General features: G+C 42.6%; 1 protein-coding gene across 1 annotated transcript in view; it reads right to left on the bottom strand.

The window, feature by feature from the left end:
• Positions 1-24,529, bottom strand: part of ezrb (ezrin b) — a 51,904-nt gene that overhangs the window by 4,709 nt on the left and 22,666 nt on the right. The window contains exons 4-11 of the mRNA XM_079525560.1: positions 20,995-21,269; positions 20,348-20,431; positions 19,773-19,919; positions 12,741-12,837; positions 11,930-12,093; positions 9,875-10,005; positions 7,947-8,107; positions 1,146-1,238 (exon numbers count right to left, since the gene is read on the bottom strand). Of these exons, the coding sequence (XP_079381686.1) occupies positions 1,146-1,238; positions 7,947-8,107; positions 9,875-10,005; positions 11,930-12,093; positions 12,741-12,837; positions 19,773-19,919; positions 20,348-20,431; positions 20,995-21,269 (1,152 nt within the window). The remainder of the gene's footprint in view (positions 1-1,145; positions 1,239-7,946; positions 8,108-9,874; positions 10,006-11,929; positions 12,094-12,740; positions 12,838-19,772; positions 19,920-20,347; positions 20,432-20,994; positions 21,270-24,529) is intronic.

The raw sequence follows: 24,529 nt of genomic DNA, 5'->3' as shown, positions 1-24,529 counted from the left end.
TACATCCGTGAGATGCTGTCCCTCCCTAAATCCGGGCACATCCTTAGATCCTCGGATAAGGCCCTCCTGGATGTCCCTCGAACAAACCTAGTTACCCGGGGTGACCGGGCTTTTGCCGCTCGAGCACCCAGACTGTGGAACGCACTGCCATTGCACATAAGGGTAGCACCATCCGTCCCCCTTTTTAAGTCACGTCTGAAAACCCACCTTTACACAGTGTTTAACTGTTTTATAGCCATTTGTACATACATTATTGTTATTGTTTTTTTGTGCCATTTTCTTTTTGTTATTGTTTTGAATCTTTCTCTGTGCAGCACTTTGGAACTATGGTTTGAAAAGCGCTATACAAATAAAGTTCATATCATATCATATCATCTGAAAATATTTTGTTCCAGGAACCCCCCAGAAGCAAATATTTGAGTTAAAAACATTAAAATATGAATGCAATGATTTTTCTAAAATAGCAGATCTACAAGCTCATAGTGCGGCACTCAGTGCCGTGCTATGAGCTTGTAGATCTGTTATTTTTCAACAACTAAGGTGACGCAGATGTGTCCTCACGTCTAAATGGGTAATGGGTAAATGTATCAATACGGCAACGCAGAAATACCATTACTACAATTAAAAAGTCCAGAATTTGTACATTTGTACAAAAGTATTGCCATCAAAATAATATTATGCACAATGTCCCAGTTTCAAGTTTTCAATTGGGATTAAAGTGGGACCCGCTGGAACCCTTCCAAGGACGTTCTCAAAACCTTTGAACATGGTGAATAATTTTGAGAAACTTGTAACAACACAAATGTTCTGATGCGTCCCTGGTCAGATACGGTCCCTGGTCAGATACGTCCCTGGTCAGATACGTCCCTGGTCAGATACGGTAGAAATTCCCTGGTCAGATACGGTAGAAATTCCCTGACATGAAAATGTTTGAGAACCACCGATACATAGATTTAACCTGGACAGCGTCTTATATGTGTAACAATAATTTAACTCTTGAGAGCATAAAATGAAACCAAATACCGGTCCATTAGCTGGGGACCACCTGGAACCCCCCTCAAGGCCCACTGGTGGTCCCCGAACCACTGACCTAGATCAAGTCACACTATAAAAGGGTCAGGGTGTATGTGTGGTGGGGGTCTTACTCTGTGTTGCCATGTGTCGGCCTCCTCTTCTTTGCGTCTCTTGGCTTCCTCCAGTAAGGCGATCCTGGCCGTGTGCTCTGCAAGCTCTGCAGCCTGATACACACACACACACACACACACACACACACACACACACACATTATACTTCAGGAAGTCAAGTCATCAGTTCAGTGACATTACTGTGCCACTGATAATTAATATTGTGTGTGTGTGGGTGTGTGTACTGTATATGTGTGTGTGTGTGTGTGTGTGTGTGTGTGTGTGTGTTAGGGCTGACCTTCGATCACGCTTTTGATGATCGACGCTTCGAAACGAATCACGATCGATCGTCGACGCTTCGTCATCCGACGGGGGGGTGCGAGGCGAGCAGTGACGCACAATGAATTACGCCAGGGCTCCACCGGACGTCTCCGTCGCGTGCGTCAAAAAACGCACCGGTTCAATTTTAATGCACGCGTTAATGTCACGCAACGCGGGCAGTGGAGCCACCCTTCATTTTTTTTTTTTTTTTTTTTTTAAGATATTTTTTTGCGGCTTACGCCTTTTATTGGTTTTTGAAGGGACAGACAGTAGGCTGACAGGAAACGGGAGAGAGATGGGGGAAGACATGCAGTAAAGGCCGTGTCGGGCTCGGGAGTCGAACCCGCGGCACACTGCGACTGGATTACCAGTCGGGTGCCCAGACGGTTACGCCACCGCCTGGGCCACCCTTCATTGATTAAAAAGGGAACATTCCCTGACGGTGACGCGACGCTGACGCGCCCGGTGGAGCACCATAAAACAACGATATAGCAGAGAGAAACGCATGCTTGGATTGGTCTCAATTATTTTATTTAACAATAAGCAACAATTGTTGCTTTCACCCAATCCGCCCAATTGTAGCAGCCTTCATGAAAGCAGTGACGCACAAATAATTAGGCTTACAATAAAACATCCGACCGTAACAAGTCAACATTAAATAAAACTGCCTGACACAGGCATTACCTCTCAAATAAAAAATATATAATCCAAAGCAGCACAGCACACACACGACGAACGGCATATTGCATTTATAACTGAAATAAACTCAGAGGCTTCGTGGAAACAGCACACGCAAGTGTAAAGGAAAGGCATTTTCCTTATCTTGCCGTAAAATTAACTGAAATAAAGCGTCATTTAATCGAGGCTTTATGACGAGCTTGCTGCGAGGCGCACGCAATCAGAGCTGCCTGGGAGAAATGCGAGGCCCTGTGCTTTAATAATTAATTAATTCATATCCAAAACTATACAACAATGATCACATTTCTATCTATAAGGACAAACATTATTAGAAAAAATAGTAATAGCATATGAAAGCCTTTTGAAATGTGTAGGCATGTCGATTTTTTGGGGTCAGCCCTAGTGTGTGTGTATATATATATATATATATATATACATACACATACACACACACATATAATGTGTATATATACACACATACTGTGTGTGTGTGTATATATATATATATATATATATATATATATATGCCATTTTGTCATCTTTCCCCCATCTATAAAGGAACAGCTCCACAAGCTCAAAAGGTGAGTGAGTTCATTCCGTTCATTCCAGCGGAACTCCACAACAATACCGACGCCTTTCAGCAGCGCTAACTGAACACAGCCACCAAATTAAACTGTGTGTGTGTGTGTGTGTGTGTGTGTGTGTGTGTGTGTGTGTGTGTGTGTGTGTGTGTGTGTGTGTGTGTGTTGTGACGGGGGTCAGATGTCCTCAGAAGTATAGTAGAATTTGAGAAATAGACAATTTGTGTTAGGTAACCAATTACAGTAGCAAAAGATTGAGGTAGGATTACTAGAGAGGAGGAGAAGAAGTAAGCACTCAGTGAGCAGTTCAAATTCATAACGTTATCGGGTGCACTCACGGTTCAGGCAGAAACAGATTAGACATTTAAAGGTTGGGTTTAGGGGTTGGGGTAAGGGTTATCCCTACTTTAAACTGTGTGTGTGTGTGTGTGTGTGTGTGTGTGTGTGTGTGTGTGTGTGTGTGTGTGTGTCGTCTCTGAGACGTACACATTACACGATGACGCGCGCTGGGCTGTGACGCCGCTCAGCGAAAGGCGTTCAACTGGAAAATCTGTTGCCGAGCGGAAGACATACTGGATCCAACTGCGTCTGATGCATGACGCTGCAGCTATGATGCAAGACGCTGCAGCTATGATGCAAGACGCTGCAGCCATGATGCATGACGCTGCAGCTATGATGCAAGACGCTGCAGCTATGATGCAAGACGCTGCAGCCATGATGCAAGACGCTGCAGCTATGATGCAAGACGCTGCAGCTATGATGCAAGACGCTGCAGCTATGATGCAAGACGCTGCAGCCATGATGCAAGACGCTGCAGCTATGATGCATGACGCTGCAGCTATGATGCAAGACGCTGCAGCTATGATGCAAGACGCTGCAGCTATGATGCATGACGCTGCAGCTATGATGCAAGACGCTGCAGCTATGATGCATGACGCTGCAGCTATGATGCAAGACGCTGCAGCTATGATGCAAGATGTGCATTTCAGATGTGAAATCGTTGCTGCTGTCGGACAGAAACCTCTTATCTCCATATTTTAACTTTGTTCCGTGAATTAACGCGCTACTTGATCATACTACAGCGTCACACAAAAGCCATCAAAAGCAGCAGCTCTACAGTCAAGCTTGTAGCTCTGCTGCTTCTGCTACTTTTGAATAAAATACAAATAAAATGCGAAGTCCATATTTTAGAAATGGGGACTTATTTGGTCGAGACATGGTGGATTTCGCGTCAGGCCTCCCAAAAGCTAATTCCAGTGTTTGACTGAAGTTAAAAAGCTCTCCATCCAGTTTTTATTGCTTTGACTGTCGGCATGAAGGAGGGAGCTCAGCTGGGCCCATCTCAGGCTGCTGTGGGTGGTCCACAGAGGGGACGGTGTAGGGGGTGATTTAGTAGGGGGGGGGTGGTGTGGCCACTGGCCAGTCTGGAGTAATTTGGGTGCGGTCCCACTGGGGGACAAAGTGGTTTTGTCTGGTACTGAAGTGGTCTGCCACTGGCCAGCGTTTCACAATGTTCCACACAGCAACATGCCCACTACAGACCAGAGTCAAATAATAATAACTCTCAACATTCTGTCATGTTTGAATGAAGGAGATTTTTTAATAAAATATACACATTTTTTAAAAGTGATGGTCTCTTCTCCGGGCTGTTTCTGTGTCTGGCACTATAAATTAAGCACACCCGAAGCAGTGAACCCCACTGTCGCCATTGTATAGTGATGCATTGTGAGCTTGTAGATCTGCTATTTTTGGCAAAGAGACCATTTACCTCGTTGTTTATAGACCTGTGAAGGTTGAAAAGCTGAACGTAGCAGATCTACAAGCTCACGTGTCTCACACATGTACGTCGCTCTGGATAACATTAACTACTAGCTACGTGTGTTTCAGCAGAGAATAATAACAGTGTAAAGTACTGTAGGCGGACGGAATATAGGCGGATATAGCAATGAGCAAGCCAGCTGTTGAATTGAGAAAATAAAATACAATGTGGGAACTGGTGAACCCAAACCGGTAACCCTTCATTTTACGGTACGGTAATTACCAAGTAACTACCAGGTAATTACCTGGTAATAATAGGTAAGTACCTGGTATTACCTGGTAACAACCAGGTAGTAGTTATAAGTATTTACCCATTAATTACCTGGTAATTACATGGTAACTTCCAGATACATTACTCAGTAATTACCAAGTATTACCCAGTATGTATAACTATTTACTGTATAATCTCCTGGTAATTATATGGAACTTACCATGCTAAATGACACACTGGTTGCCAGGTAATTACCAAGTATGTTCCTGACAATTACCAGGTATTTATACGTTTTTACTATGTAATTACCAGCTAACTACCCGGTATTTATAAGTATTTACTCTGCAACCAGGCACGATACCCTGGTTGCAGGTACTATAGGTATGTAGGTACTATAGGTATACCAAGTATTTTCAACAACTACCAGGTATTTACTCTGCTACCAGGCAAGTTACCCAGTAGGTACTAGGTCATTACCAAGTATTTTCCTGACAACTACCAGGTAATAACATGGTAACTGTATTCACTGTGTTTACATGGGTAGTACCCATGAAACACGTGGGTAGTAGCCTACCAGGAAATTACCAGTTGTTACTAGGTAATTTCCTGACAACTACCATGTAATTACCTGATAAGTACCCAGTAAGGAACAGTACAGTTCCTCCTTTCTTACTGGATACCTATCAGGTAATTACATGGTAGTTGTCAGGAAATTACCTAGTAACAACTGGTCATTTCCTGGTAGGCTACCCATGCGTTTACATGGGTAGTACCCATGTAAACACAGTGATTACAGTTACCATGTAATTACCTGGTAGTTGTCAGGAAAATTACCAGTTGTTACTAGGTAATTTCCTGACAACTACCATGTAATTACCTGATAGGTATCCAGTAAGAAAGGAGGAACTGTACTGTGAAAGGAAGTGTGCTCTATTTCCATGATATTACCATGTACCTACCTGGTAATTGTAGATTATAAATTAATCCTCCCCATTACCCATCAGGGTGTATTTTGAACTTTGAACTTTGAATTTTGAACTGGCAATAACTGTTAATTACCAGGTATTTACTGTGTAAATTAACAGGTAAAACCAAGCAAGTTACCGTGTAAGAAAGGTGGAATTGTACTGTGAAAGGAAGCGTGGTTTGTTACAGTGAAAGTACAGGGTAATATTATGGAAACAAACCACGCTTCCTTTCACAGTACAGTTCCACCTTTCTTACACGGTAACTTGCTTGGTTTTACCTGTTCATTTACACAGTAAATAATTGGTAATTAACAGTTATTGCCAGTTCAAAATTCAAAGTTCAAAGTTCAAAATACAAAAAATACGTTTACATGGGTACTACCCATGGCAATAACTGTTAATTACCAGGTATTTACTGTGTGAATTAACAGGTAAAATCTTGCAAGTTACCGTGTAAGAAAGGTGGAACTGTACTGTGAAAGGAAGCGTGGTTTGTTACAGTGAAAGTACAGTGTAATATTATGGAAACAAACCACGCTTCCTTTCACAGTACAGTTCCACCTTTCTTACACGGTAACTTGCTTGGTTTTACCTGTTCATTTACACAGTAAATAATTGGTAATTAACAGTTATTGCCAGTTCAAAATTCAAAGTTCAAAGTTCAAAGTTCAAAGTTCAAAATACAAAAAATACGTTTACATGGGTACTACCCATGGCAATAACTGTTAATTACCAGGTATTTACTGTGTAAATTAACAGGTAAAATCTTGCAAGTTACCGTGTAAGAAAGGTGGAACTGTACTGTGAAAGGAAGCGTGGTTTGTTACAGTGAAAGTACAGGGTAATATTATGGAAACAAACCACGCTTCCTTTCACAGTACAGTTCCACCTTTCTTACACGGTAACTTGCTTGGTTTTACCTGTTCATTTACACAGTAAATAATTGGTAATTAACAGTTATTGCCAGTTCAAAATTCAAAGTTCAAAGTTCAAAGTTCAAAATACAAAAAATACGTTTACATGGGTACTACCCATGGCAATAACTGTTAATTACCAGGTATTTACTGTGTAAATTAACAGGTAAAATCTTGCAAGTTACCGTGTAAGAAAGGTGGAACTGTACTGTGAAAGGAAGCGTGGTTTGTTACAGTGAAAGTACAGGGTAATATTATGTAAACAAACCACGCTTCCTTTCACAGTACAGTTCCACCTTTCTTACACGGTAACTTGCAAGGTTTTACCTGTTAATTTACACAGCAAATACCTGGTAATTAAAAGTTATTGCCATGGGTAGTACCCATGTAAACGTATTTTTGGTATTTTGAACTTTGAACTTTGAACTGGCAATAACTGTTAATTACCAATTATTTACTGTGTAAATTAACAGGTAAAACCAAGCAAGTTACCGTGTAAGAAAGGTGGAACTGTACTGTGAAAGGAAGCGTGGTTTGTTTCCATAATATTACCCTGTACTTTCACTGTAACAAACCATGCTTCCTTTCACAGTACAATTCCACCTTTCTTACACGGTAACTTGCTTGGTTTTACCTGTTAATTTACACAGTAAATACCTGGTAATTAACAGTTATTGCCAGTTCAAAATTCAAAGTTCAAAGTTCAAAGTTCAAAATACACCCTGATGGGTAATGGGGAGGATTATAATCTACAATTACCAGGTAGGTACATGGTAATATCATGGAAATAGAGCACACTTCCTTTCACAGTACAGTTCCTCCTTTCTTACTGGATACCTATCAGGTAATTACATGGTAGTTGTCAGGAAATTACCTAGTAAAAACGTATAAATACCTGGTAATTGTCAGGAACATACCAGCAACCAGTGTGTCATTTACCATGGTAAGTTCCATATAATTACCAGGAGATTATACAGTAAATAGTTATACATACTGGGTAATACTTGGTAATTACATAGTAGTTACTGAGTAATGTATCTGGAAGTTACCATGTAATTACCAGGTAATTAATGGGTCAATACTTATAACTACTACCTGGTTGTTACCAGGTAATACCAGGTACTTACCTATTATTACCAGGTAATTACCTGGTAGTTACCTGGTAATTACCGTACCGTAAAATGAAGGGTTACCCAAAAACCTTACTGTCCCCGATCGTAGAAATTGTGCGCGCGCGTGTGCGCGCGTGTGTCCATGTGGCTTAAAATGGTGGGCATAAATAGTCTAAGTCTAAGTCTATGTCTAATAGTCATAAAGGATATTGTGCTGACCAGATCTTCCTGGTTCCTCATCTGGTCCTCGGCCTGCCTGGCCAGCTCCTCCTTGGCCAGCAGCGCGGCCTGGCGCTCCGCCTCTAGCCGGCGGGCCTCATCCTCCGCCCGCCTCCTCTCCTGCTCCAGGGTCATGGCTCTGCCCAGCTGCTCCTGGAGGTCTGCAGGGAGTCCATGGAATAAAAGCAAAAATAAAATCTCAAGACTGAACAAGTAATGATGTTTTAGGCAGACTCTGGACATTCCTGAGACCATTCATGTTTCTGGAAGATGCTTCTAAATTGCTAGTTTGCTAGTTTGATCACTTCCCGCGTGTTGTGAGCTTGTAGATTGGCTATTTTCATGTCAATGACACGCCCAAATTGACACGTATTAGGCCGCAGACCCCCAGTTCATATGCCAGGCCCCCTTCCCATAAGAGAAGATTTGTACGACTATAACAGTGATTCTCAACCATTTTAATTTCAAGGACCCCCAGTTTGATATGCAGCAGGCCACGGATCCACATTTGACGCCATTTTAACTCCGAGAGTTAAAATCCGTTTGGTTCCATTTGTACACTCTCAGAGTTATAGACCCACAAAGGACTAAGGGTCCGTTTGGTTCCAAACTATCAATAATTTAGCTGGGGACCGCCTGGTACCCACAGGACCCCTCAGGGGTCCCCAGATACCACTTTGAGAACCACTGCTTTATGATAATAATGTTCTACATCCGTGGTTCTTCAAAGGATCCCCATAACTGAGAATGTACAAATGGAACCGAATCGACCTGAATGCCAAGTGTGATGTCGAACGGATGAACAATTCTGGACATATGCGACGGACGGACGGACAGACAGACAGACAGACAGACAGACAGACCTCTGTCTCCGACAGAGACAGACATCCTTTTAGACTAGGTGTTTGACTGTACTTTTTACATTTCTGTCTAATAAAGTATTCAATCAAACAGACAGACAGTAGAATACATGCTTACAGTGCATGCACCCATCAATTATTTTCTCAGTATACTTTTTTATGAATTTGTATCATGTATGTATGTATCTTGAATTGCAATGAAATATATTACATATCAAGGAACAGACGCAAAACATGAGATTCTAGATTATTTTTAAAATAATGGATTACGGTAAATCGATCAGTCTGATCAAACACTGCATTGTATACCGTGGCAAATCACTGTACAGATTCCTGGAATTACTAGACAGATGCTATGGTGCTGTGATTTCATTTTCAAACTGAATCAACACCAGTGACAGTGGTTTAAGATATTAAAGCATTCGTACACTCTTGCAGGGTTAAACCAGGTAACAATAGTAGTAGACAGTAGTACACATAATAGACCAAGTCTAACTCTAGCTCCAACCTAATATGTGCCCTGTTATTGTATTTGATTAGAATCAATTAGAAGCAAGCGGTGCAAGAATGTCAGCTCTGTGGAAATGTTAAACATTTAACAAGCATGCACATTACACCGAGGAGGTCTTATAACAAATACGCTATGGAATTCACAAAACAAAAAGTCAAAATGACTGTAATTGTAAACCAGCATCTGCAAGGTGCAATACTAAAAATATAATCAGGAAAACTCAAACACAGTGGCCAAAGTAACATGAGAAACCTGTGATTTTACATATCTGACTAAATCACACTCACACATACACACATTACAACCGTGACCGCACCATTCATCTTTTCCTAATTGCAAGCCCAATTCTAAACACATATTTTACAATAATACTAATAAAAAAAACATTACTCTTGTAAGGACAAGGAAAAGTCTCAAATTCTACCTTACTTGTGTGTACACTTGGCCCTCAAAAGTATAGCAATCCAAGTATGCGCACGCATGCACGCTAACACACACACACACACACACACGCTCAGCCTCCTATCGAGGTCAAGGTAATGGAAGCAGCCCCCTACCTTTCTCTGCCTTTTTGGTTTTCTCCTCAAACTGGTAGAGCCTCATCATGAGCTCCTGCTTCTCTCTCTCCATCTGTTCCTTCTCTTTCTCGATGGCCTCTCTTTTCTTCTTCTCATTCTCCAGCTGGGCTCTGCAGATAACACACACACACACACACACACACACACACACACACACACACACACACACACACACACACACACACACACACACACACACACACACACACACACACACACACACACACACACACACACACACACACACACACACACACACACACACACACACACACACACACACACACACACACACACACACACACACACACACACACACACACACAATGAGAGCCGACACTGCTTAACGACCACTAAAACAACAAGCACGCTCACGCGCTCAGTCTTTTGTCTCTACGTGCATTTTTGTTTTCATGAGATCGTATTGTGGACGGTTGGTCTGAAGAAGCCAGCAGGCACCACGTTAACCACTTATGACCCCGGCGTCAGTGCAACCACACTTGCAATTTCACTTCCATATATGACAAATACTGTAGCACACAGCGTCACGCTGTGTGAGCTTGAAGATCTGCCATTTTCATTAAAAAAAGACTTGGACTTCTTGGAGCTAAGATGGATCTTTATATCCCTATCTGTTGCTACAGTGTGTTTGTTGACCTACCGATGTGTTGGCAATCATGTGCACCTTATGTCTAACCTCGTCATGGATATACCTGCTGCTAATTATGCTATGTGTACGGTAAGCACGCATGTACAGTGGATATCTTAGATATTTATTGTTTTCTCCTTGCTCTCCCTCTGTCGCTCCCTCTGAGGGGCACTAGCCCCTACAATACCTTGCTTTTAAAATGTTTGTTTAGAGCACTTGATGTGAATCGTTTGCAGGCCAGGTCTATGGACTTGTTTAGGGCACTAGATGACGACGCGAGACGTCATGTGGCCAATATAAATACAGTGGGCGCCCCTCACTTCACATGCGTGGGACGTTTTTACTTAGTGTGGTTGCTGTAGGCAACACACTATTCTGGGTCACTTGTTCACTTGAACACTTGTTCTGGGTCCGAGAACTTTCATGTCTCCTAAAGTAAACTGTTTTTTTGTTAAACTGTTTTGTTCATCGACTTCAAATTCAATGGCCGTTTATTATAATATTATATATTTTTTTAACCTTTTCTGTAACCCCAAAAGTCTATTTTCTGTCCCTTTTCTGATAGGACAACATAATGTCCAATCAGTCAGGAGTGACATCACAAGACAGAATTCATCAAGAACAGAACTTTCTAGTATCACCCCCACACCCGGGGGTGCCGGCCCACAGGTTGAGAACCCCTGGTTTACAGAGGGACTGTGTAGTGTTGGAGAATAGAGACTGGTTTACAGAGGGACTGTGTCGTGTTGGAGAATAGAGACTGGTTTACAGAGGGACTGTGTAGTGTTGGAGAATAGAGACTGGTTTACAGAGGGACTGTGTAGTGTTGGAGAATAGAGACTGGTTTACAGAGGGACTGTGTAGTGTTGGAGAATAGAGACTGGTTTACAGAGGGACTGTGTAGTGTTGGAGAATAGAGACAGATGCAGTGTATGTGTGCTCCATGAGTTATATCACTGTGTTTGAACAGCTGTGCAGGACAGACACGCTGCTGACAGCCGAGAAAAGCTCTGCATGGAGAGCACTTTAAATCCTCGTCCCCAAGTGGGTTGAATTGAAGTAGTTTTTCTCCTACAAATGGTATAAATATATAAAGGCGAGACGCCTTTTGATATTAGATATTAGTTACCTGCATGTAGCAGAGCAAATATTTAATTCAGGACTACACATTTATTTTTGCATTGTAAGCAAAAATATATATGTTTAATGTTTAACTTAATCCTGGTTTTAATGGGTTCATGTGACAATAAAATCTGAAATTCTGATTCTCCCACTGGAGAGGTAATTGAACTACTAATAAAATGGCGGCACGTCCATTGTCCAATCCGGCGTGCTGTCTACTTCCAAGAATTTCCCTCAGAGTGTGAAGCTGGACTTGTATGTACCTCTCCATCTGTTTCTGGTGTTTCTCCTCCCTGGCCTGCGCCTTCATCTGTTGCACCTCGATGGTGTCGGGCTTGCGGCGGCGCATGTACAGCTCGTGGTTGCCCATGCACAGCTGCAGGATGCGCTTGTTGATGCGTAGCCGAGGGGCGTAGAAGACAAAGTCCTTCAGAGTCAAAGGAAGAGGGAAACAGACAGAGAGAGAGAATTAACCGTCTGCCCGCCGGAAACGAGGAACACAAGAACCTACTTTGTTTTTCTTCTCCGCCAAACGTGAGATTCTCGGGTTTGAATTTTTTCATAATAACATGCGATTACGGATATTTGGTTATTCAAAGTAAGTGTTACGCTCGATAAAACCTTGGCAGTACCTTATCGAGGGATTAATTAATGGTATTAATAAACTCCAGAAATAGCTAAATTAGCAGATAAACAAATGAGACACATTGTGGCTATTTTTGCTCATTTTGTTTGACACTGTAGTAAGACAAAGTAGCACATGTACTTTACCAAAAAACATACAAAAGTTGGAACATGGAAGCGCAATATGCACTGCACATTGTAATTGTATAACATGTAATGTTATCCTGTACAGTCCGTCGTTAGATTAGATTGTCCCGATAGCCGAGTGGTTTTATTTAGCTTTGGATATTGGTGGTGACTTATATGTAGAATTGCATTTAGCAGACGTTCCTATCCACGGCGAAGGGTGCATATTTTTACCTTTTACCTGTACTATCGCTAACTTATTTTTTAAATCTTTAGTCTCTTATTTTATATGGTCACTCAGTGAACGGAGTGTCTTTCACTCACCGGGGCCTTTTTGTCGATGGGCTTGATGATAAACTTCTTATCGTTGAAAGAAATGTTCCTGATCTCACTCCAGGGAAAGCCGATCTTTGGGGTAAGTCTGTGGAAGAACGCACATCATTGAAATGATCAATACTAATAATCAATAACTGTTGATTATTAGTAACAGACATTGTAAAGGGTGACAATGGGCTCTATGCACACACGCCATTTTGAAAAGAACTTTGGCCCCTTCTCTACTTTCTTCACACAGGTGTTACTGCTGATACTAATGAAGGCTCTGTTCCATTCTGGTCAAACGTGTTGGCTCACTGGAAACACTCTGCTACACCAGTGGGTCTCAAAGTGTACTTGAGTGGGTTCCAAATGGCCCTGTACTTGTGTGTGTAACTCTGAGAGTGTACAGTACACTCTGTGAAATTAAAATGTTTGAGAACCACACTGCACACTAAATGGAACAGAGCCTTAATTAGTATCATCATCACCTGTGAAGGAAGTAGGGAAGGGGCCCAGAAGTTCTTCTGTGTGCATATAGCCCATTAGTGGGGTAAGTCACATAAGGTGCCACGCTGCACTGTGTGCCCCACACACTACAGTAAATATGTCAGCCTGCTGGCTGTGAACGGAGACCTGTACTGTATCAACAGTACAACTATGAGGTATGAACCACGCAGGGTGCGGTCGACCCCTCCATTGTTAGCAGATACAATGCGTTGGATGCCAGGCTCATTCAACGTTGCCTCACACAGTCACAGCGTCAACATCCAACCAAGCTGACATTGATTTCTTGTTACTTAAGTAAAAGTAGCAGCAACACCACCACAATACAGAAATACTCTTTTTAGTTTTGAACTAAAAACATTGGTATCAAACTTGAAATTATAGAGACTGCAGGATTTCTATTCCTGTACAGTTTAGCATGCTATAATAGAAGCCATTGTACTCACATTAATAAGAAATGTGAATTTTGAAATGCCCAAACCTGCCGATGATGTCACTGGTAGGCACATTTCTGGACTGTCCACAACCATCCTCTGAGGCACAGACCGAGTAGACCAAAATGTCACCATATTATAATGAGCATTAATGAGGAGGACCAATTATATTAAGACATAATGTATATTAATTAATTGAGCTATTTCTTCCCCCCACAGACTGCAACTTCTACTCTCTGCGTCAGCAATGACTCTGCATTAGCCGTTTCAGTATACATACATGGACGTTCTTAATTGAACCAGTCAGCATTATTATTATTATTGTGCCGCTGTCACTTAGTATAGCAAATATCCTCGCCTGACCATTTAGGATAACTGCTCCGTTTATAAGAGGTGTCCAAGATGACAAGATGATAAGGCTTCTGGGACTACGCTGCTGTAAATGCTGTTTTTCTGCTCGAATCTTCTTCAATAAATTGTACACTTCACCCCTGTCTGGAATATTAATACGTAATATTATAATAGTACAGCAAATGTAACGTGTTATTTTCCGCCACTGCCCTAGCTGACACACTTCTGCATGCAATGTAGTCGCTAGGCGAGCCGTCTGGCTGCCACGACAACGTAGCCTAATCCTTTACTGCCTGAACTGGAATTTCAATCAATTACTGACCCTGACGCATGCTGATGAACTGAGAGCTGAAGAATGTGGAAGTTATCTTAGCAATTTGCCATTTTTCTGTTGCTGCTTTTGAGCCTACGTGGTGTGGCGGCCGAGGCTTGTGTTTGCAATTAGTGGTGGAAATCCATGCGGTCGGCACGGAGTCTCAGAAGGTTTCGGTGGCGTCGTTGGACAGCGGCGGACAAAGTACCCAACCGCAGTACAGATACAAAGTACCCAACCGCAGTACTCGAGTCACAGTGCAGATACAAAGTACCCAACCGCAGTACTCGAGTCACAGTACAGATACAAAGTACCCAACCGCAGTACTCGAGTCACAGTGCAGATACAAAGTACCCAACCGCAGTACTCGAGTCACAGTACAGATACAAAGTACCCAACCGCAGTACTCGAGTCACAGTACAGATACAAAGTACCCAACCGCAGTACTCGAGTCACAGTACAGATACAAAGTACCCAACCGCAGTACTCGAGTCACAGTACAGATACAAAGTACCCAACCGCAGTACTCAAGTCACAGTACAGATACAAAGTACCCAACCGCAGTACTCCAGTCACAGTACAGATACAAAGTACCCAACCGCAGTACTCGAGTCACAGTACAGATACAAAGTACCCAACCGCAGTACTCGAGTCACAGTACAGATACAAGGTACCCAACCACAGTACTCAAGTCACAGTACAGATACAAAGTACCCAACCGCAGTACTCGAGTCACAGTACAGATACAAAGTACCCAACCGCAGTACTCGAGTCACAGTGCAGATACTCCTGGTTAAATATTGCTCAACGACGACGATAATACAAAAATGAAAGAAATCTAAATATATACCGGTATGTATATTTTTAAATTACATTGTGAAAATAGCAGATCTACACACTCACATACGGTCACTTTGCAGGGTGGTGTGAGCTTGTAGATCTGCTATTCTCTTTAAGTGTTAAATGGGGCTCACATGGTTGATTCATAGTGTATTGGTTGATTCATAGTGTATTGGTTGATTCATAGTGTATTGCTCTATGTTTGGGTCCCTTCCTAGAAATGTACATTTGTCTCAAATGTAGTGGAGGGAAAGTCATAAGCTAAAAATACAGATACTCAAAAGATGGACTTTAAAAACCCATTAGAACCGAGAAAGCATCGGTGTCATTGTAGATTTAACGTTGGCTATTCAAAATATTATACAAGCTCACAGCGTGTGTTTGTTACTCCAGTATAGGTACTCTGGTACTGTGGGTGAGGGATGATGATGCCACTACTGGCCGTTAGTATCCTCTTCAGACGTCTGTGATTAAAGTACATTTGAAGTCACTTTAGCAGCTGCTGCTAACGGCAATAAAATAGTTCAGTCGAGACTTCATGCTCTGTTCAAACCTGGCTCAATAAGTGAAAGTTACTCAGTGCAGTGCAGACGGTCCAAATAAGGCCTTGAAATAATGTCTCAAGATGTGCCACGTGTGGATTTGTAGCAATGTATTATTCGTTATTGAACCCGCCATTAAAAAGAAATTGTAAAAATCCTACATCTGAAAGCCAAACCTTCTCAAAGCTCAGCCGTGTCTGTGTGTGTGCACGTACGCACGTGAGCTTGTATTACTATACTTAGTTAAGAGGGCCAAATGTCAATGGAGTGAACAAGTATAGTAGAATTTGAGGAATATACATTGTGAGGACAACTTTCTTGGTAAAATGTCCTCGCAAGTATTTTAAATAGAAACGTGTGTGTGTGTGCGCGCGCCGTGTGTTTGACCAGGTGGTTGCTAAGAGGAAAACCTGGCATGTCGTTCAAACCCAAGCTTTCCTAGAAGGAACGGAGCGGCCCGCTGGCTACAGTACAGTCAGTGGAACAACGGTGGAGAGCGAGGGGTTAAATGGCTCCTCCGGGCCGGCCTTGCCTCCTCGACAAGGCCTTGTTGTTGGCAAGCACTGCCGCGTTGCTGGGTTCTCATTGGACAGCCCCGCTGTGGTGGAGGTTAGGCCCTCACATTCTTAAGTGCCGCACAGCTTGAAAAACCAGTCGCGGTAGCCATGGTTACCGTAGAGGGCACCGCGGCAGCGGAGGAGAGGCATTCTCTCTTTACTGATCCCAGGGAATTAATCCATTAAGGGCCGATTCTAAACAGTTTTCTGAAAAACCTACGTTTCTATATCAGTGGTTCTCAAACTATTTCACGTCAAGGATCTCAAAAGTTGTATTGGCCACCGACCCCCATCTGAAAATATGTTGTTCCAGGGACCCCCCCAGAAGCAAAGATATGAGTTAAAAATGTTTGCTGTGAAAGAATACATATTCAAAGATTTGCACACATTTCACGATTTTTCAAAAATAGCAGATCTACAAGCTTGTAGTGCCGCACTATGAGCTTGTAGATCTGCTATTTTTCAACAGCTAAAGTTTAAAAGTGATTAAAAGCTAAGGTGACACAGATGCGTTCCAGGTCTCAATGGCTTAATTAGGGAGACAGACAGACGCGGATTGAGGAGGCAGATTTGCACACAGACGGAGGGGCCTTATGCTCAACCTATGCTCGTGTTAAGGTGCCGTGCGAATATAGCCGCTCTAAAAGCTCACAGCGCGTCACATTGCGATCCGCTATTAAGCAAAACAACTCTTCTAAAATAAATAAAGCATCGTTACGTTTTACAACCTTTTACTGAGTTTTTTTCCATCTTCTGCACTGTAATTTTTTATTGGATTCTTTTGTTTTTCTTCTTTTGTTTTTATTCCACTCTCTTGATACTCTGAATTGTTAATGTTTCATGTAAAGCACTTTGAATTGCCTTGTTTGAATTTGCTGTACTGTACAAATAAACCTGCCTCGCCTTCAAGACTACAGTCAAGACAAACAAGACAAAACCAAACAGTTTTACTGTCACTATGAGAAACGAATCATTTGGACTTCAATAGAAAGCGCCTCTGCCAGCAGACACAAATCACACCAGTTCAAAAAAGTCCAAAAAGGGCTCCACTCCACTCCAGTTCCATGTCAGCCATCTGTGGCCGGAGTGCCCAGTGGATCCACGTTCTCATTAAGCCACCACTGAGTGGATGCATTCATCTAGCCCCCCAGCCAGAGCAGCTGCAGAGCTCCATGCTCCTTTCAGTAGAACTTGGCATGGCGCGCGCTCACTCACACGCTGCGTTTCAGAGCCCAACGCAGGGAGCAACGGCCCCCGGTTGTCAACAACAAAAGCTGGCGAGTGTGGTCAGCAGAGGAGGAGAAGTGCAACTGGCAGGGCTGGCCGCTCGCCCGGGTCAATGACTGGAAGGTTCGTCCAGCTGGGTTTAGGCGCGGGAGGGTGGGGGGAGTGGGTAAGAGCAGTGGTTCTCAAACTTGTTCACATCAAGGACCCTTAAATTGACACTTATTAGCCCACAGACCCCCATTTGAACAGATATGGCAGGCCCCCCCATGAGAGAAGATTTGTACGTCTATAGCCGTGATTCTCAAACAGTTTAATTTCAAGGACCCCCAGTTTGATGGTTTGATGTTTGTTTTTCCTTAGACAAACATTAAAAACGCCATTGACAATGGACAGAGTTTAATGTTTGTTTTGTCACTAACACAAACATTAAATGCCATTAACAATGAACAGAGTTTAATGTTTTGTCCATGTTTGTTTTGTCCTAGATAAGAGCGCCCCTCACTTCACACGGGTGTGATTTTTACCTCTGTGACCCCACTGTAAAATGCGAGTGTACAAATGGAAACAAACATGAGTTACAGACCCATAAGGGTCCATGTGGTTCTTAACTATCTATCATTTAAATGTGTTGAAGTGTCCCTGGGCAAGACACTTGACCTCTAAATGCTCCACTATTGTTTTCTCATCTCGATCTGAGCAGCCATTGGCTGGATGAAGCTGAAACTCAATTTCCTGTGGAATCAATTAAGGACAGGTCTACTTTGAGGGAGGTCAAACCTAATGACATGATTTACCGGACCCCAGTAACACCACCACCACCCAGACCAAGAAACAAACAGGGGGCGGAGAATTCCAAAAGTGCATCAGCAGGTGAACAGACTAATAATGCGTCAAAGACATTTGCCGCATAGTGATGGGATTTGTCACCCAGCCACAGACATAAACACCACTATGAACATAGTTGAACCTTGAACACTACCATCACTGAGTAACCAGGAATTCAATTAACAACAACCTGCGATTCGTATGAACGGCGTTGAAGGAGCCGGACACACACACTAGCACTGTCTCCTAAGCACAATGTGTAGAATGATGATTCTTTTTTAGGGATTACCATTGTAAACCTATGTTCCTGCTGTTCTACAGTACATAAAGCCAACCTGAGGGTTTGTGGAAGATGCTTCTGAATGTATTCTACGACTAGTTTGTCTTAAATAACTTTAATATCCATTATTACTGATGGTCTCAACTTTATACCAGCCAGTTGGTTAGGGTTCTGCACGATTTATGAAACTTGGTTGTGAGCCGTGTCGCACATCGTAAATAGCAGCTCTACAAGCTCACAATGTGTCACACTGCTATTTTCGGTGTGTGACAGACTGCAACTACGTTACACGTCGGTCGTTGGTGTAAGTCAAACTCGTCTAAGGTGAAGTAAAAACATACTTATTGACCTGCTGACTTCCTGTCATAGGGTCTGCTGGAGTCAGTCTCACGTAGCCAGACAACTATTTCACAATCTCCAAATGCTATATAGAGTCTGAAACTACACATCCCGAAAGCCGAGAACGGAGGCAGTCATCAAGTTTGTCAATTCGGTTCGCGAAAATATGTTTTAAAATATCTTTACCATTTTGTAGAATTTCCATTTCTGATAAGCAGCAAGCTATATGGGCTTCAATTATTTGGATTTAATTTGGGGGGAAGGTGCCGCTTTATCCTATTATCCTAGGACGGAAGCATTCGAAAATTGTGGGAGGCAACAGTCTGGCCACGCGAGACTAATCAGTGATCAACTTGGCCATGAACTTCCATGTGATGCGACCAGACCAGTTCCCTCACAATGTGTGTCACTGGTCTGGTTACTGCCTGGGTGGGGGTGGGGCAGAAATAGTGTCGATTTCATCGACTAAAACTATGACGAAAAATGTTCGTCGACTACCTTTTTTCACTGATGAAAAGTAAATAAAAAGTAAATAAATACTAAGCTATGATGACTAAAGCTATTATAAGACTAAATATAGACAATTTCGTCAACAAATAAAAACTAGACTACTAAACTAAAAGACAAGTCATTTTATGTTTGGGTACGTGCTGAAAATAGCCGATCTACAAGCTCACACCGTGTCGCATGACATGCGTGACTAAATGAAGTTTTAGACCAAAGACTAAACTAAAATCATAAATTTGCTGTCAACATCAACACTGGGCAGAAAGGACGGACAGAACGCTACGTGACACCATGATGTGATGTGCGTGTGTTTCCTTACTTGTCTTCCTTCTCGTAGATGTTGAGGCCTAGGGCGTCCACCCCCAGCCACAGCTCTGTTCCCTTCTTGTTCTTGATGTCAAAGTAGTTGACTCCGTACATCTCCAGGTCCTGGGCTATCTTCAGGTACTCCAGCATGGCGTCCTCCCTGCAAGGACGGAGAGCTACAGGTAAACCAGTGCACACTCAACCAGAGAGAGAGAGAGAGAGGGAAAACACAAATCTACTTAACTGTATCGTCTCTGTCGGGTGGAAAACTCATGTGTCCAAAACTATACTTTTCAGGATTCTAATTAAAACATGGCAAAAGTAGCATATCTACAAGCTCAAAACGCGACGCGAAGTGGATCTGCTACTTTTGATGCTTTTGTGTGACTGTAGTATGATCAAGTAGGGCGTTCATTTATGAAAAAACACAAAAAGTTAGAATATGGAGATATGAGGTTTTTGCCCAACAGCAAGATACAGTTAAGATATAGTGAAACTATTACAATATCATATACAAAACATGATAATATTCAACGTGGCCAGATGCCACGTTATGTGATAAGCCTAATGACGTTTCCAAACACTCACTTGAGCATCCCACGGTGTTCCTCATGCCAGACCTGGATCCTCTCCTCCCACTGCTCACGGGACAGCTTGTGCTGCTCCAGGACACTGCGCACAACACCACCATGAACAACACGCAACAAACACAACAACAATGCACAACACAAACAAACAAACAAACACATCCCATGTCAGGTATATAGAGAACAGTACAGTAATCACACAAAAGGTAACAATATCCGGGATAAAAGCTGCTGTTCTTGTGCAATTTATCCAGAGAGACTGACTTATGGTCTAGTTAACAAACAGCCAGGTAAATAGTCACATACTGTACGTAGAGTGCCGCAAGAACAATGTAGTGCTTTAAAGAAACTAGGAGGACACCAGGTAAACAATGAGCCTGGATTCTGTCTAAACAAATGATCTAAATCACTGGTGGTTCCCAAACACTGGGTCAGGACTCGGGAACCACTTCTGGGTCACAGACACATCTTTATGGGTCCCTTTTTTTTGTTATCTACATTTTGTTTTTAATTATTATTTCAAAATCTTTTTAAAAAAATATCCCAAAAAGCATTTTTTTTCATGAATTATAAACAAAATTGATCAAGAAATGAAAGAAAAATCTAAGAAATTCCATAAATTAGAAAACAAAATGTTTAGAATCTCACCGCTGGGGCAGCAGGCGGTCCGAGGTGAGGTATCCGGGCCGGTGGACCTCCTTGGTGAAGTCTCCGAACTTGGCCTGGACGGAGTAGGAGGCGAGCAGCACGGCCGTCTCGGGCGGGCAGTACACCTCGTCGCTGAGGATGCCCTCCTTCACCTGCAGGAAGAACAGCTTCTGCGTGATGTCCTGGATCAGCTCCTCAGACACGTCCTCGGGGAAGAACTTGGCGCGGAACTTGAACTGCAGAGGGTTCTCCTTCTTCACGTCCTGGGAGGACACCTGTGGGCGCCGAGAGGAGAAGACACACGGTTATATATATATATATATATATTTATTATTTAGACTTGAGGACGCATCTGTGTCACCTTATAGCTTTTAACCACTTTAACCACTACTTCAGCTGTTGAAAAATAGCAGATCTACAAGCTCGTATCTGCTATATATATTTTTATGCTGCTGGACCAGACCCCTCATCTCATCTGAGAATGTTTTGTGCCAGGGACCCCCAGAAGAGAACATTTGTTAAAAAATTCAAAACTATTCAAGATTTTTCAAAAATAGCAGATAGCAAAAGCTCACAGTACGGCACAAAGTGAAATGATGTTGCTATAAAGCTAAAATCACACAGATGCTTTTCCGGTTTTAATGAGTTTAACGACTCCTATGAGTTTAGTTTATTTATTTGATTTTTTTTTTACAGTGATTGTCAAAGTGGGTTACAGTATGTGGTCTTCCATTGACAGCCTTGTGAATGCAAATATTACAAATATTATCATGAAATGAAATGAAATGATTACTATATTTACCCAGGGTATCTGGGCTAAGCTCAAGAACTTGTTTCCAGCCAGGCCCTGCTCATAGAACATTTCATCGTAGTGGTTCAATGCCTTGTTCAAGGGCACTTCAGCGGTGGTAATTTTAACGTGTCGGACCGCTGATTCGAACTGGCGACCTTCCGGTATCAAGACCGCTCCGCAATCCGTTTGGCCACCGCTGCCACTATCATCACACTGATAAATGTAATGCAGGCTAAAGAAAATATGATGGTAAATATCCTCTTCCCACAACTTAAGTGAGTCATTTTTCCCTAGCAGCCCTACACAACAACTTAGTTATGTTTAGCAGTTCTATGAGTGTATTTCCATCTGGTATCTATAATTTGCCTAGAGGAGGGCGGTGGTACAGTTGAAAAACCCTGTGCTAAGTAAGTGTTTACACAATGCATGTCCTCCTCAAATTTCAAAACAGGAACCAAGCGGTCTTGACAAGAGGTTCAGAAGTGAACAGAGGCTGTACTGTACTGTACTGTACTGTACTGTACTGTACTGTACTGTACTGTACTGTACTGTACTGTACTGTACTGTACTGTACTGTACTGTACTGTACTGTACTGTACTGTACTGTACTGTACTGTACTGTACTCCGAGCATGGAGCCTTTGTGTTGAAGCGCAATGTCAGCACACAATGTACAGTCTTTTGACCGAGGCCAGTGGAGAACATATTCTCCAATTGTGGTTATGATTCCAGAGAGGCATATTTTTATATTTCTCTCAGGTTATGGAAGAGAGGTGTGAAGATTCATAAGATTGTGTCAGGTGATCACAATAGTGAGTCATAATGACCATGGTCATCTGCAAGCCCAGAGAAGGCCAGGTATACGGTTAATAAGAACATTTTAGTGCAACTGGCTTCAAGGTGGTGTAAGTAATATTTATGTATGGCCTCCGCCAGGTTTTCACCACTCTCCGTCCGTCCATGTGTCTGTCTGTCTGTCTATCTGTGAACAGCTAATCTCAGCCACGGCTGGATTGTTTGGTGTGAAACACACCGTTTGGTGTGCACACACTCCCAGTAGGCCAAGGAAGAACCTTCACTCAAAACGTCTCAAATCAGCCGCATGGTGGCGTTGTAACAGCCCGCTTGACTTAACTTGAGCCATAGCTCATACAAAAAAAGAAAATCCCTTGTATTCATTGGATAACAACGCAACAAGTCATGTGATCAAGATGTAGCAATCACATTTTTCATATTCCATTCCAATTGGCTACGATTGACTTCCATGTTTTGCAGGCTGTGGGTAGGCAACCTGGCCTGGCGGAGACCTGCGCTCCATGGAGCGCAGGTCGTTTGTTAAATAGCTCTATATTCCGATAGTAATCATTGCTATATAAAGTGTTTGTTCAGTAACAGGGGCCTCCGCATCTCTCCAGCTCTTTAGTAAACAGAAAATACATTTCCAGGTCTGAATACCAATGTTGTATGATGTCATACAAACAACAATAAAAACACCTTGAGCATTAATGTGTTGTGCTTGTGGGACCTCATTCCATAGGACTATAATGGTTCTACAGACGCCCACAACCCTCAGTGTTATTTATCCATCTAACTCTGAGAATGTACAAATGTAACCAAATGGACCCGTTAAGGAGGGGTCCACGTGGTTACATTTGTACAATCTCAGAGTTAAATTAACACGGGAGGATTTTTACAGTGTAGTATAATATACTACACTGTAAAAATCCTCCCGTGTTAATTGGTGTTTTAAGCATTGTTATAATTTAGCTATTGAAAAATAGCAGATCTACAAGCTCATAGCGCGCCACCGAGTGGCGCGCTACGAGCTTGTAGGTCTGCTATTTTTGAAAAAAAGTGAAAATAAAATTTAAAAATAAATCTTTTTTTTTTTTTTTATAATTTGGGGACCCCCTAAAATAATTTGGCGACCCCCCGAGGGGTCGCGACCCACGGGTTGAGAACCTCTGTAGTATATGAGCACCTTGGGGCTGAGACACGGTGAATGGAGACAATCTGTGTTTGCTCAGGGATAACAGTCGAGGAAAGCTGGAGGCCGTTTTTACGACGGTTCACAAAGAGTTCACGCCCGCTGCACACGGCTGATTACAGAAGCCAGCCCGCCGGCCGGTCCGCTGCAGATACCGACCAGACGACGGCGGCGGCTAAACAATCGCCCTCCGCGGAGGGAAGCAGGACGCGGTGACCACAACCCCATCGATGTGAATAATACATGCATAACATGGTGGCTACTGATTGACTAAAGTGGCAAACAGCAGAACAAAGCGATTCGGGCCCTTCCCTTTGGAAGAATGCAGTCTTTCACTGTGCTTTCGGTATTCGTCTCGATTTGAATGGTATTTCAAAAGTCGTTACAATGTGACCGTGTGAGTCACGGTCACATTGTATGGCCATGTCGCAAGACTCACAACTGTTTGTGTGTTGGGATGTATTTATTTACACATACAGTACACAAAAGGACCTTTAGTGTTCTCAGTCGAGATCGATGTTCCAATACCACTTTTGCCCATCCTAATATCGATTACGATACGTGAACTTGTGTGTCGGTTGATACCGAGTACCAGGGAGTTAAAAATACACACACATAATATATCGTACATGCATATAGTCTAGCCACAGTTTATTAACACCTTGAGGGCCCGGGCCTATTTAATCCATTAATAAAATGTGCCCATCGTTTATAGCGCCCGGACCACTTTTACCGACGGACCGGATGTTGTTGTGA

Source organism: Electrona antarctica, assembly GCF_951216825.1.
Source record: "Electrona antarctica genome assembly, chromosome: 17".
Lineage (NCBI taxonomy): Eukaryota > Metazoa > Chordata > Actinopteri > Myctophiformes > Myctophidae > Electrona > Electrona antarctica.
This window is presented reverse-complemented; position numbering and strand designations above follow the sequence as displayed.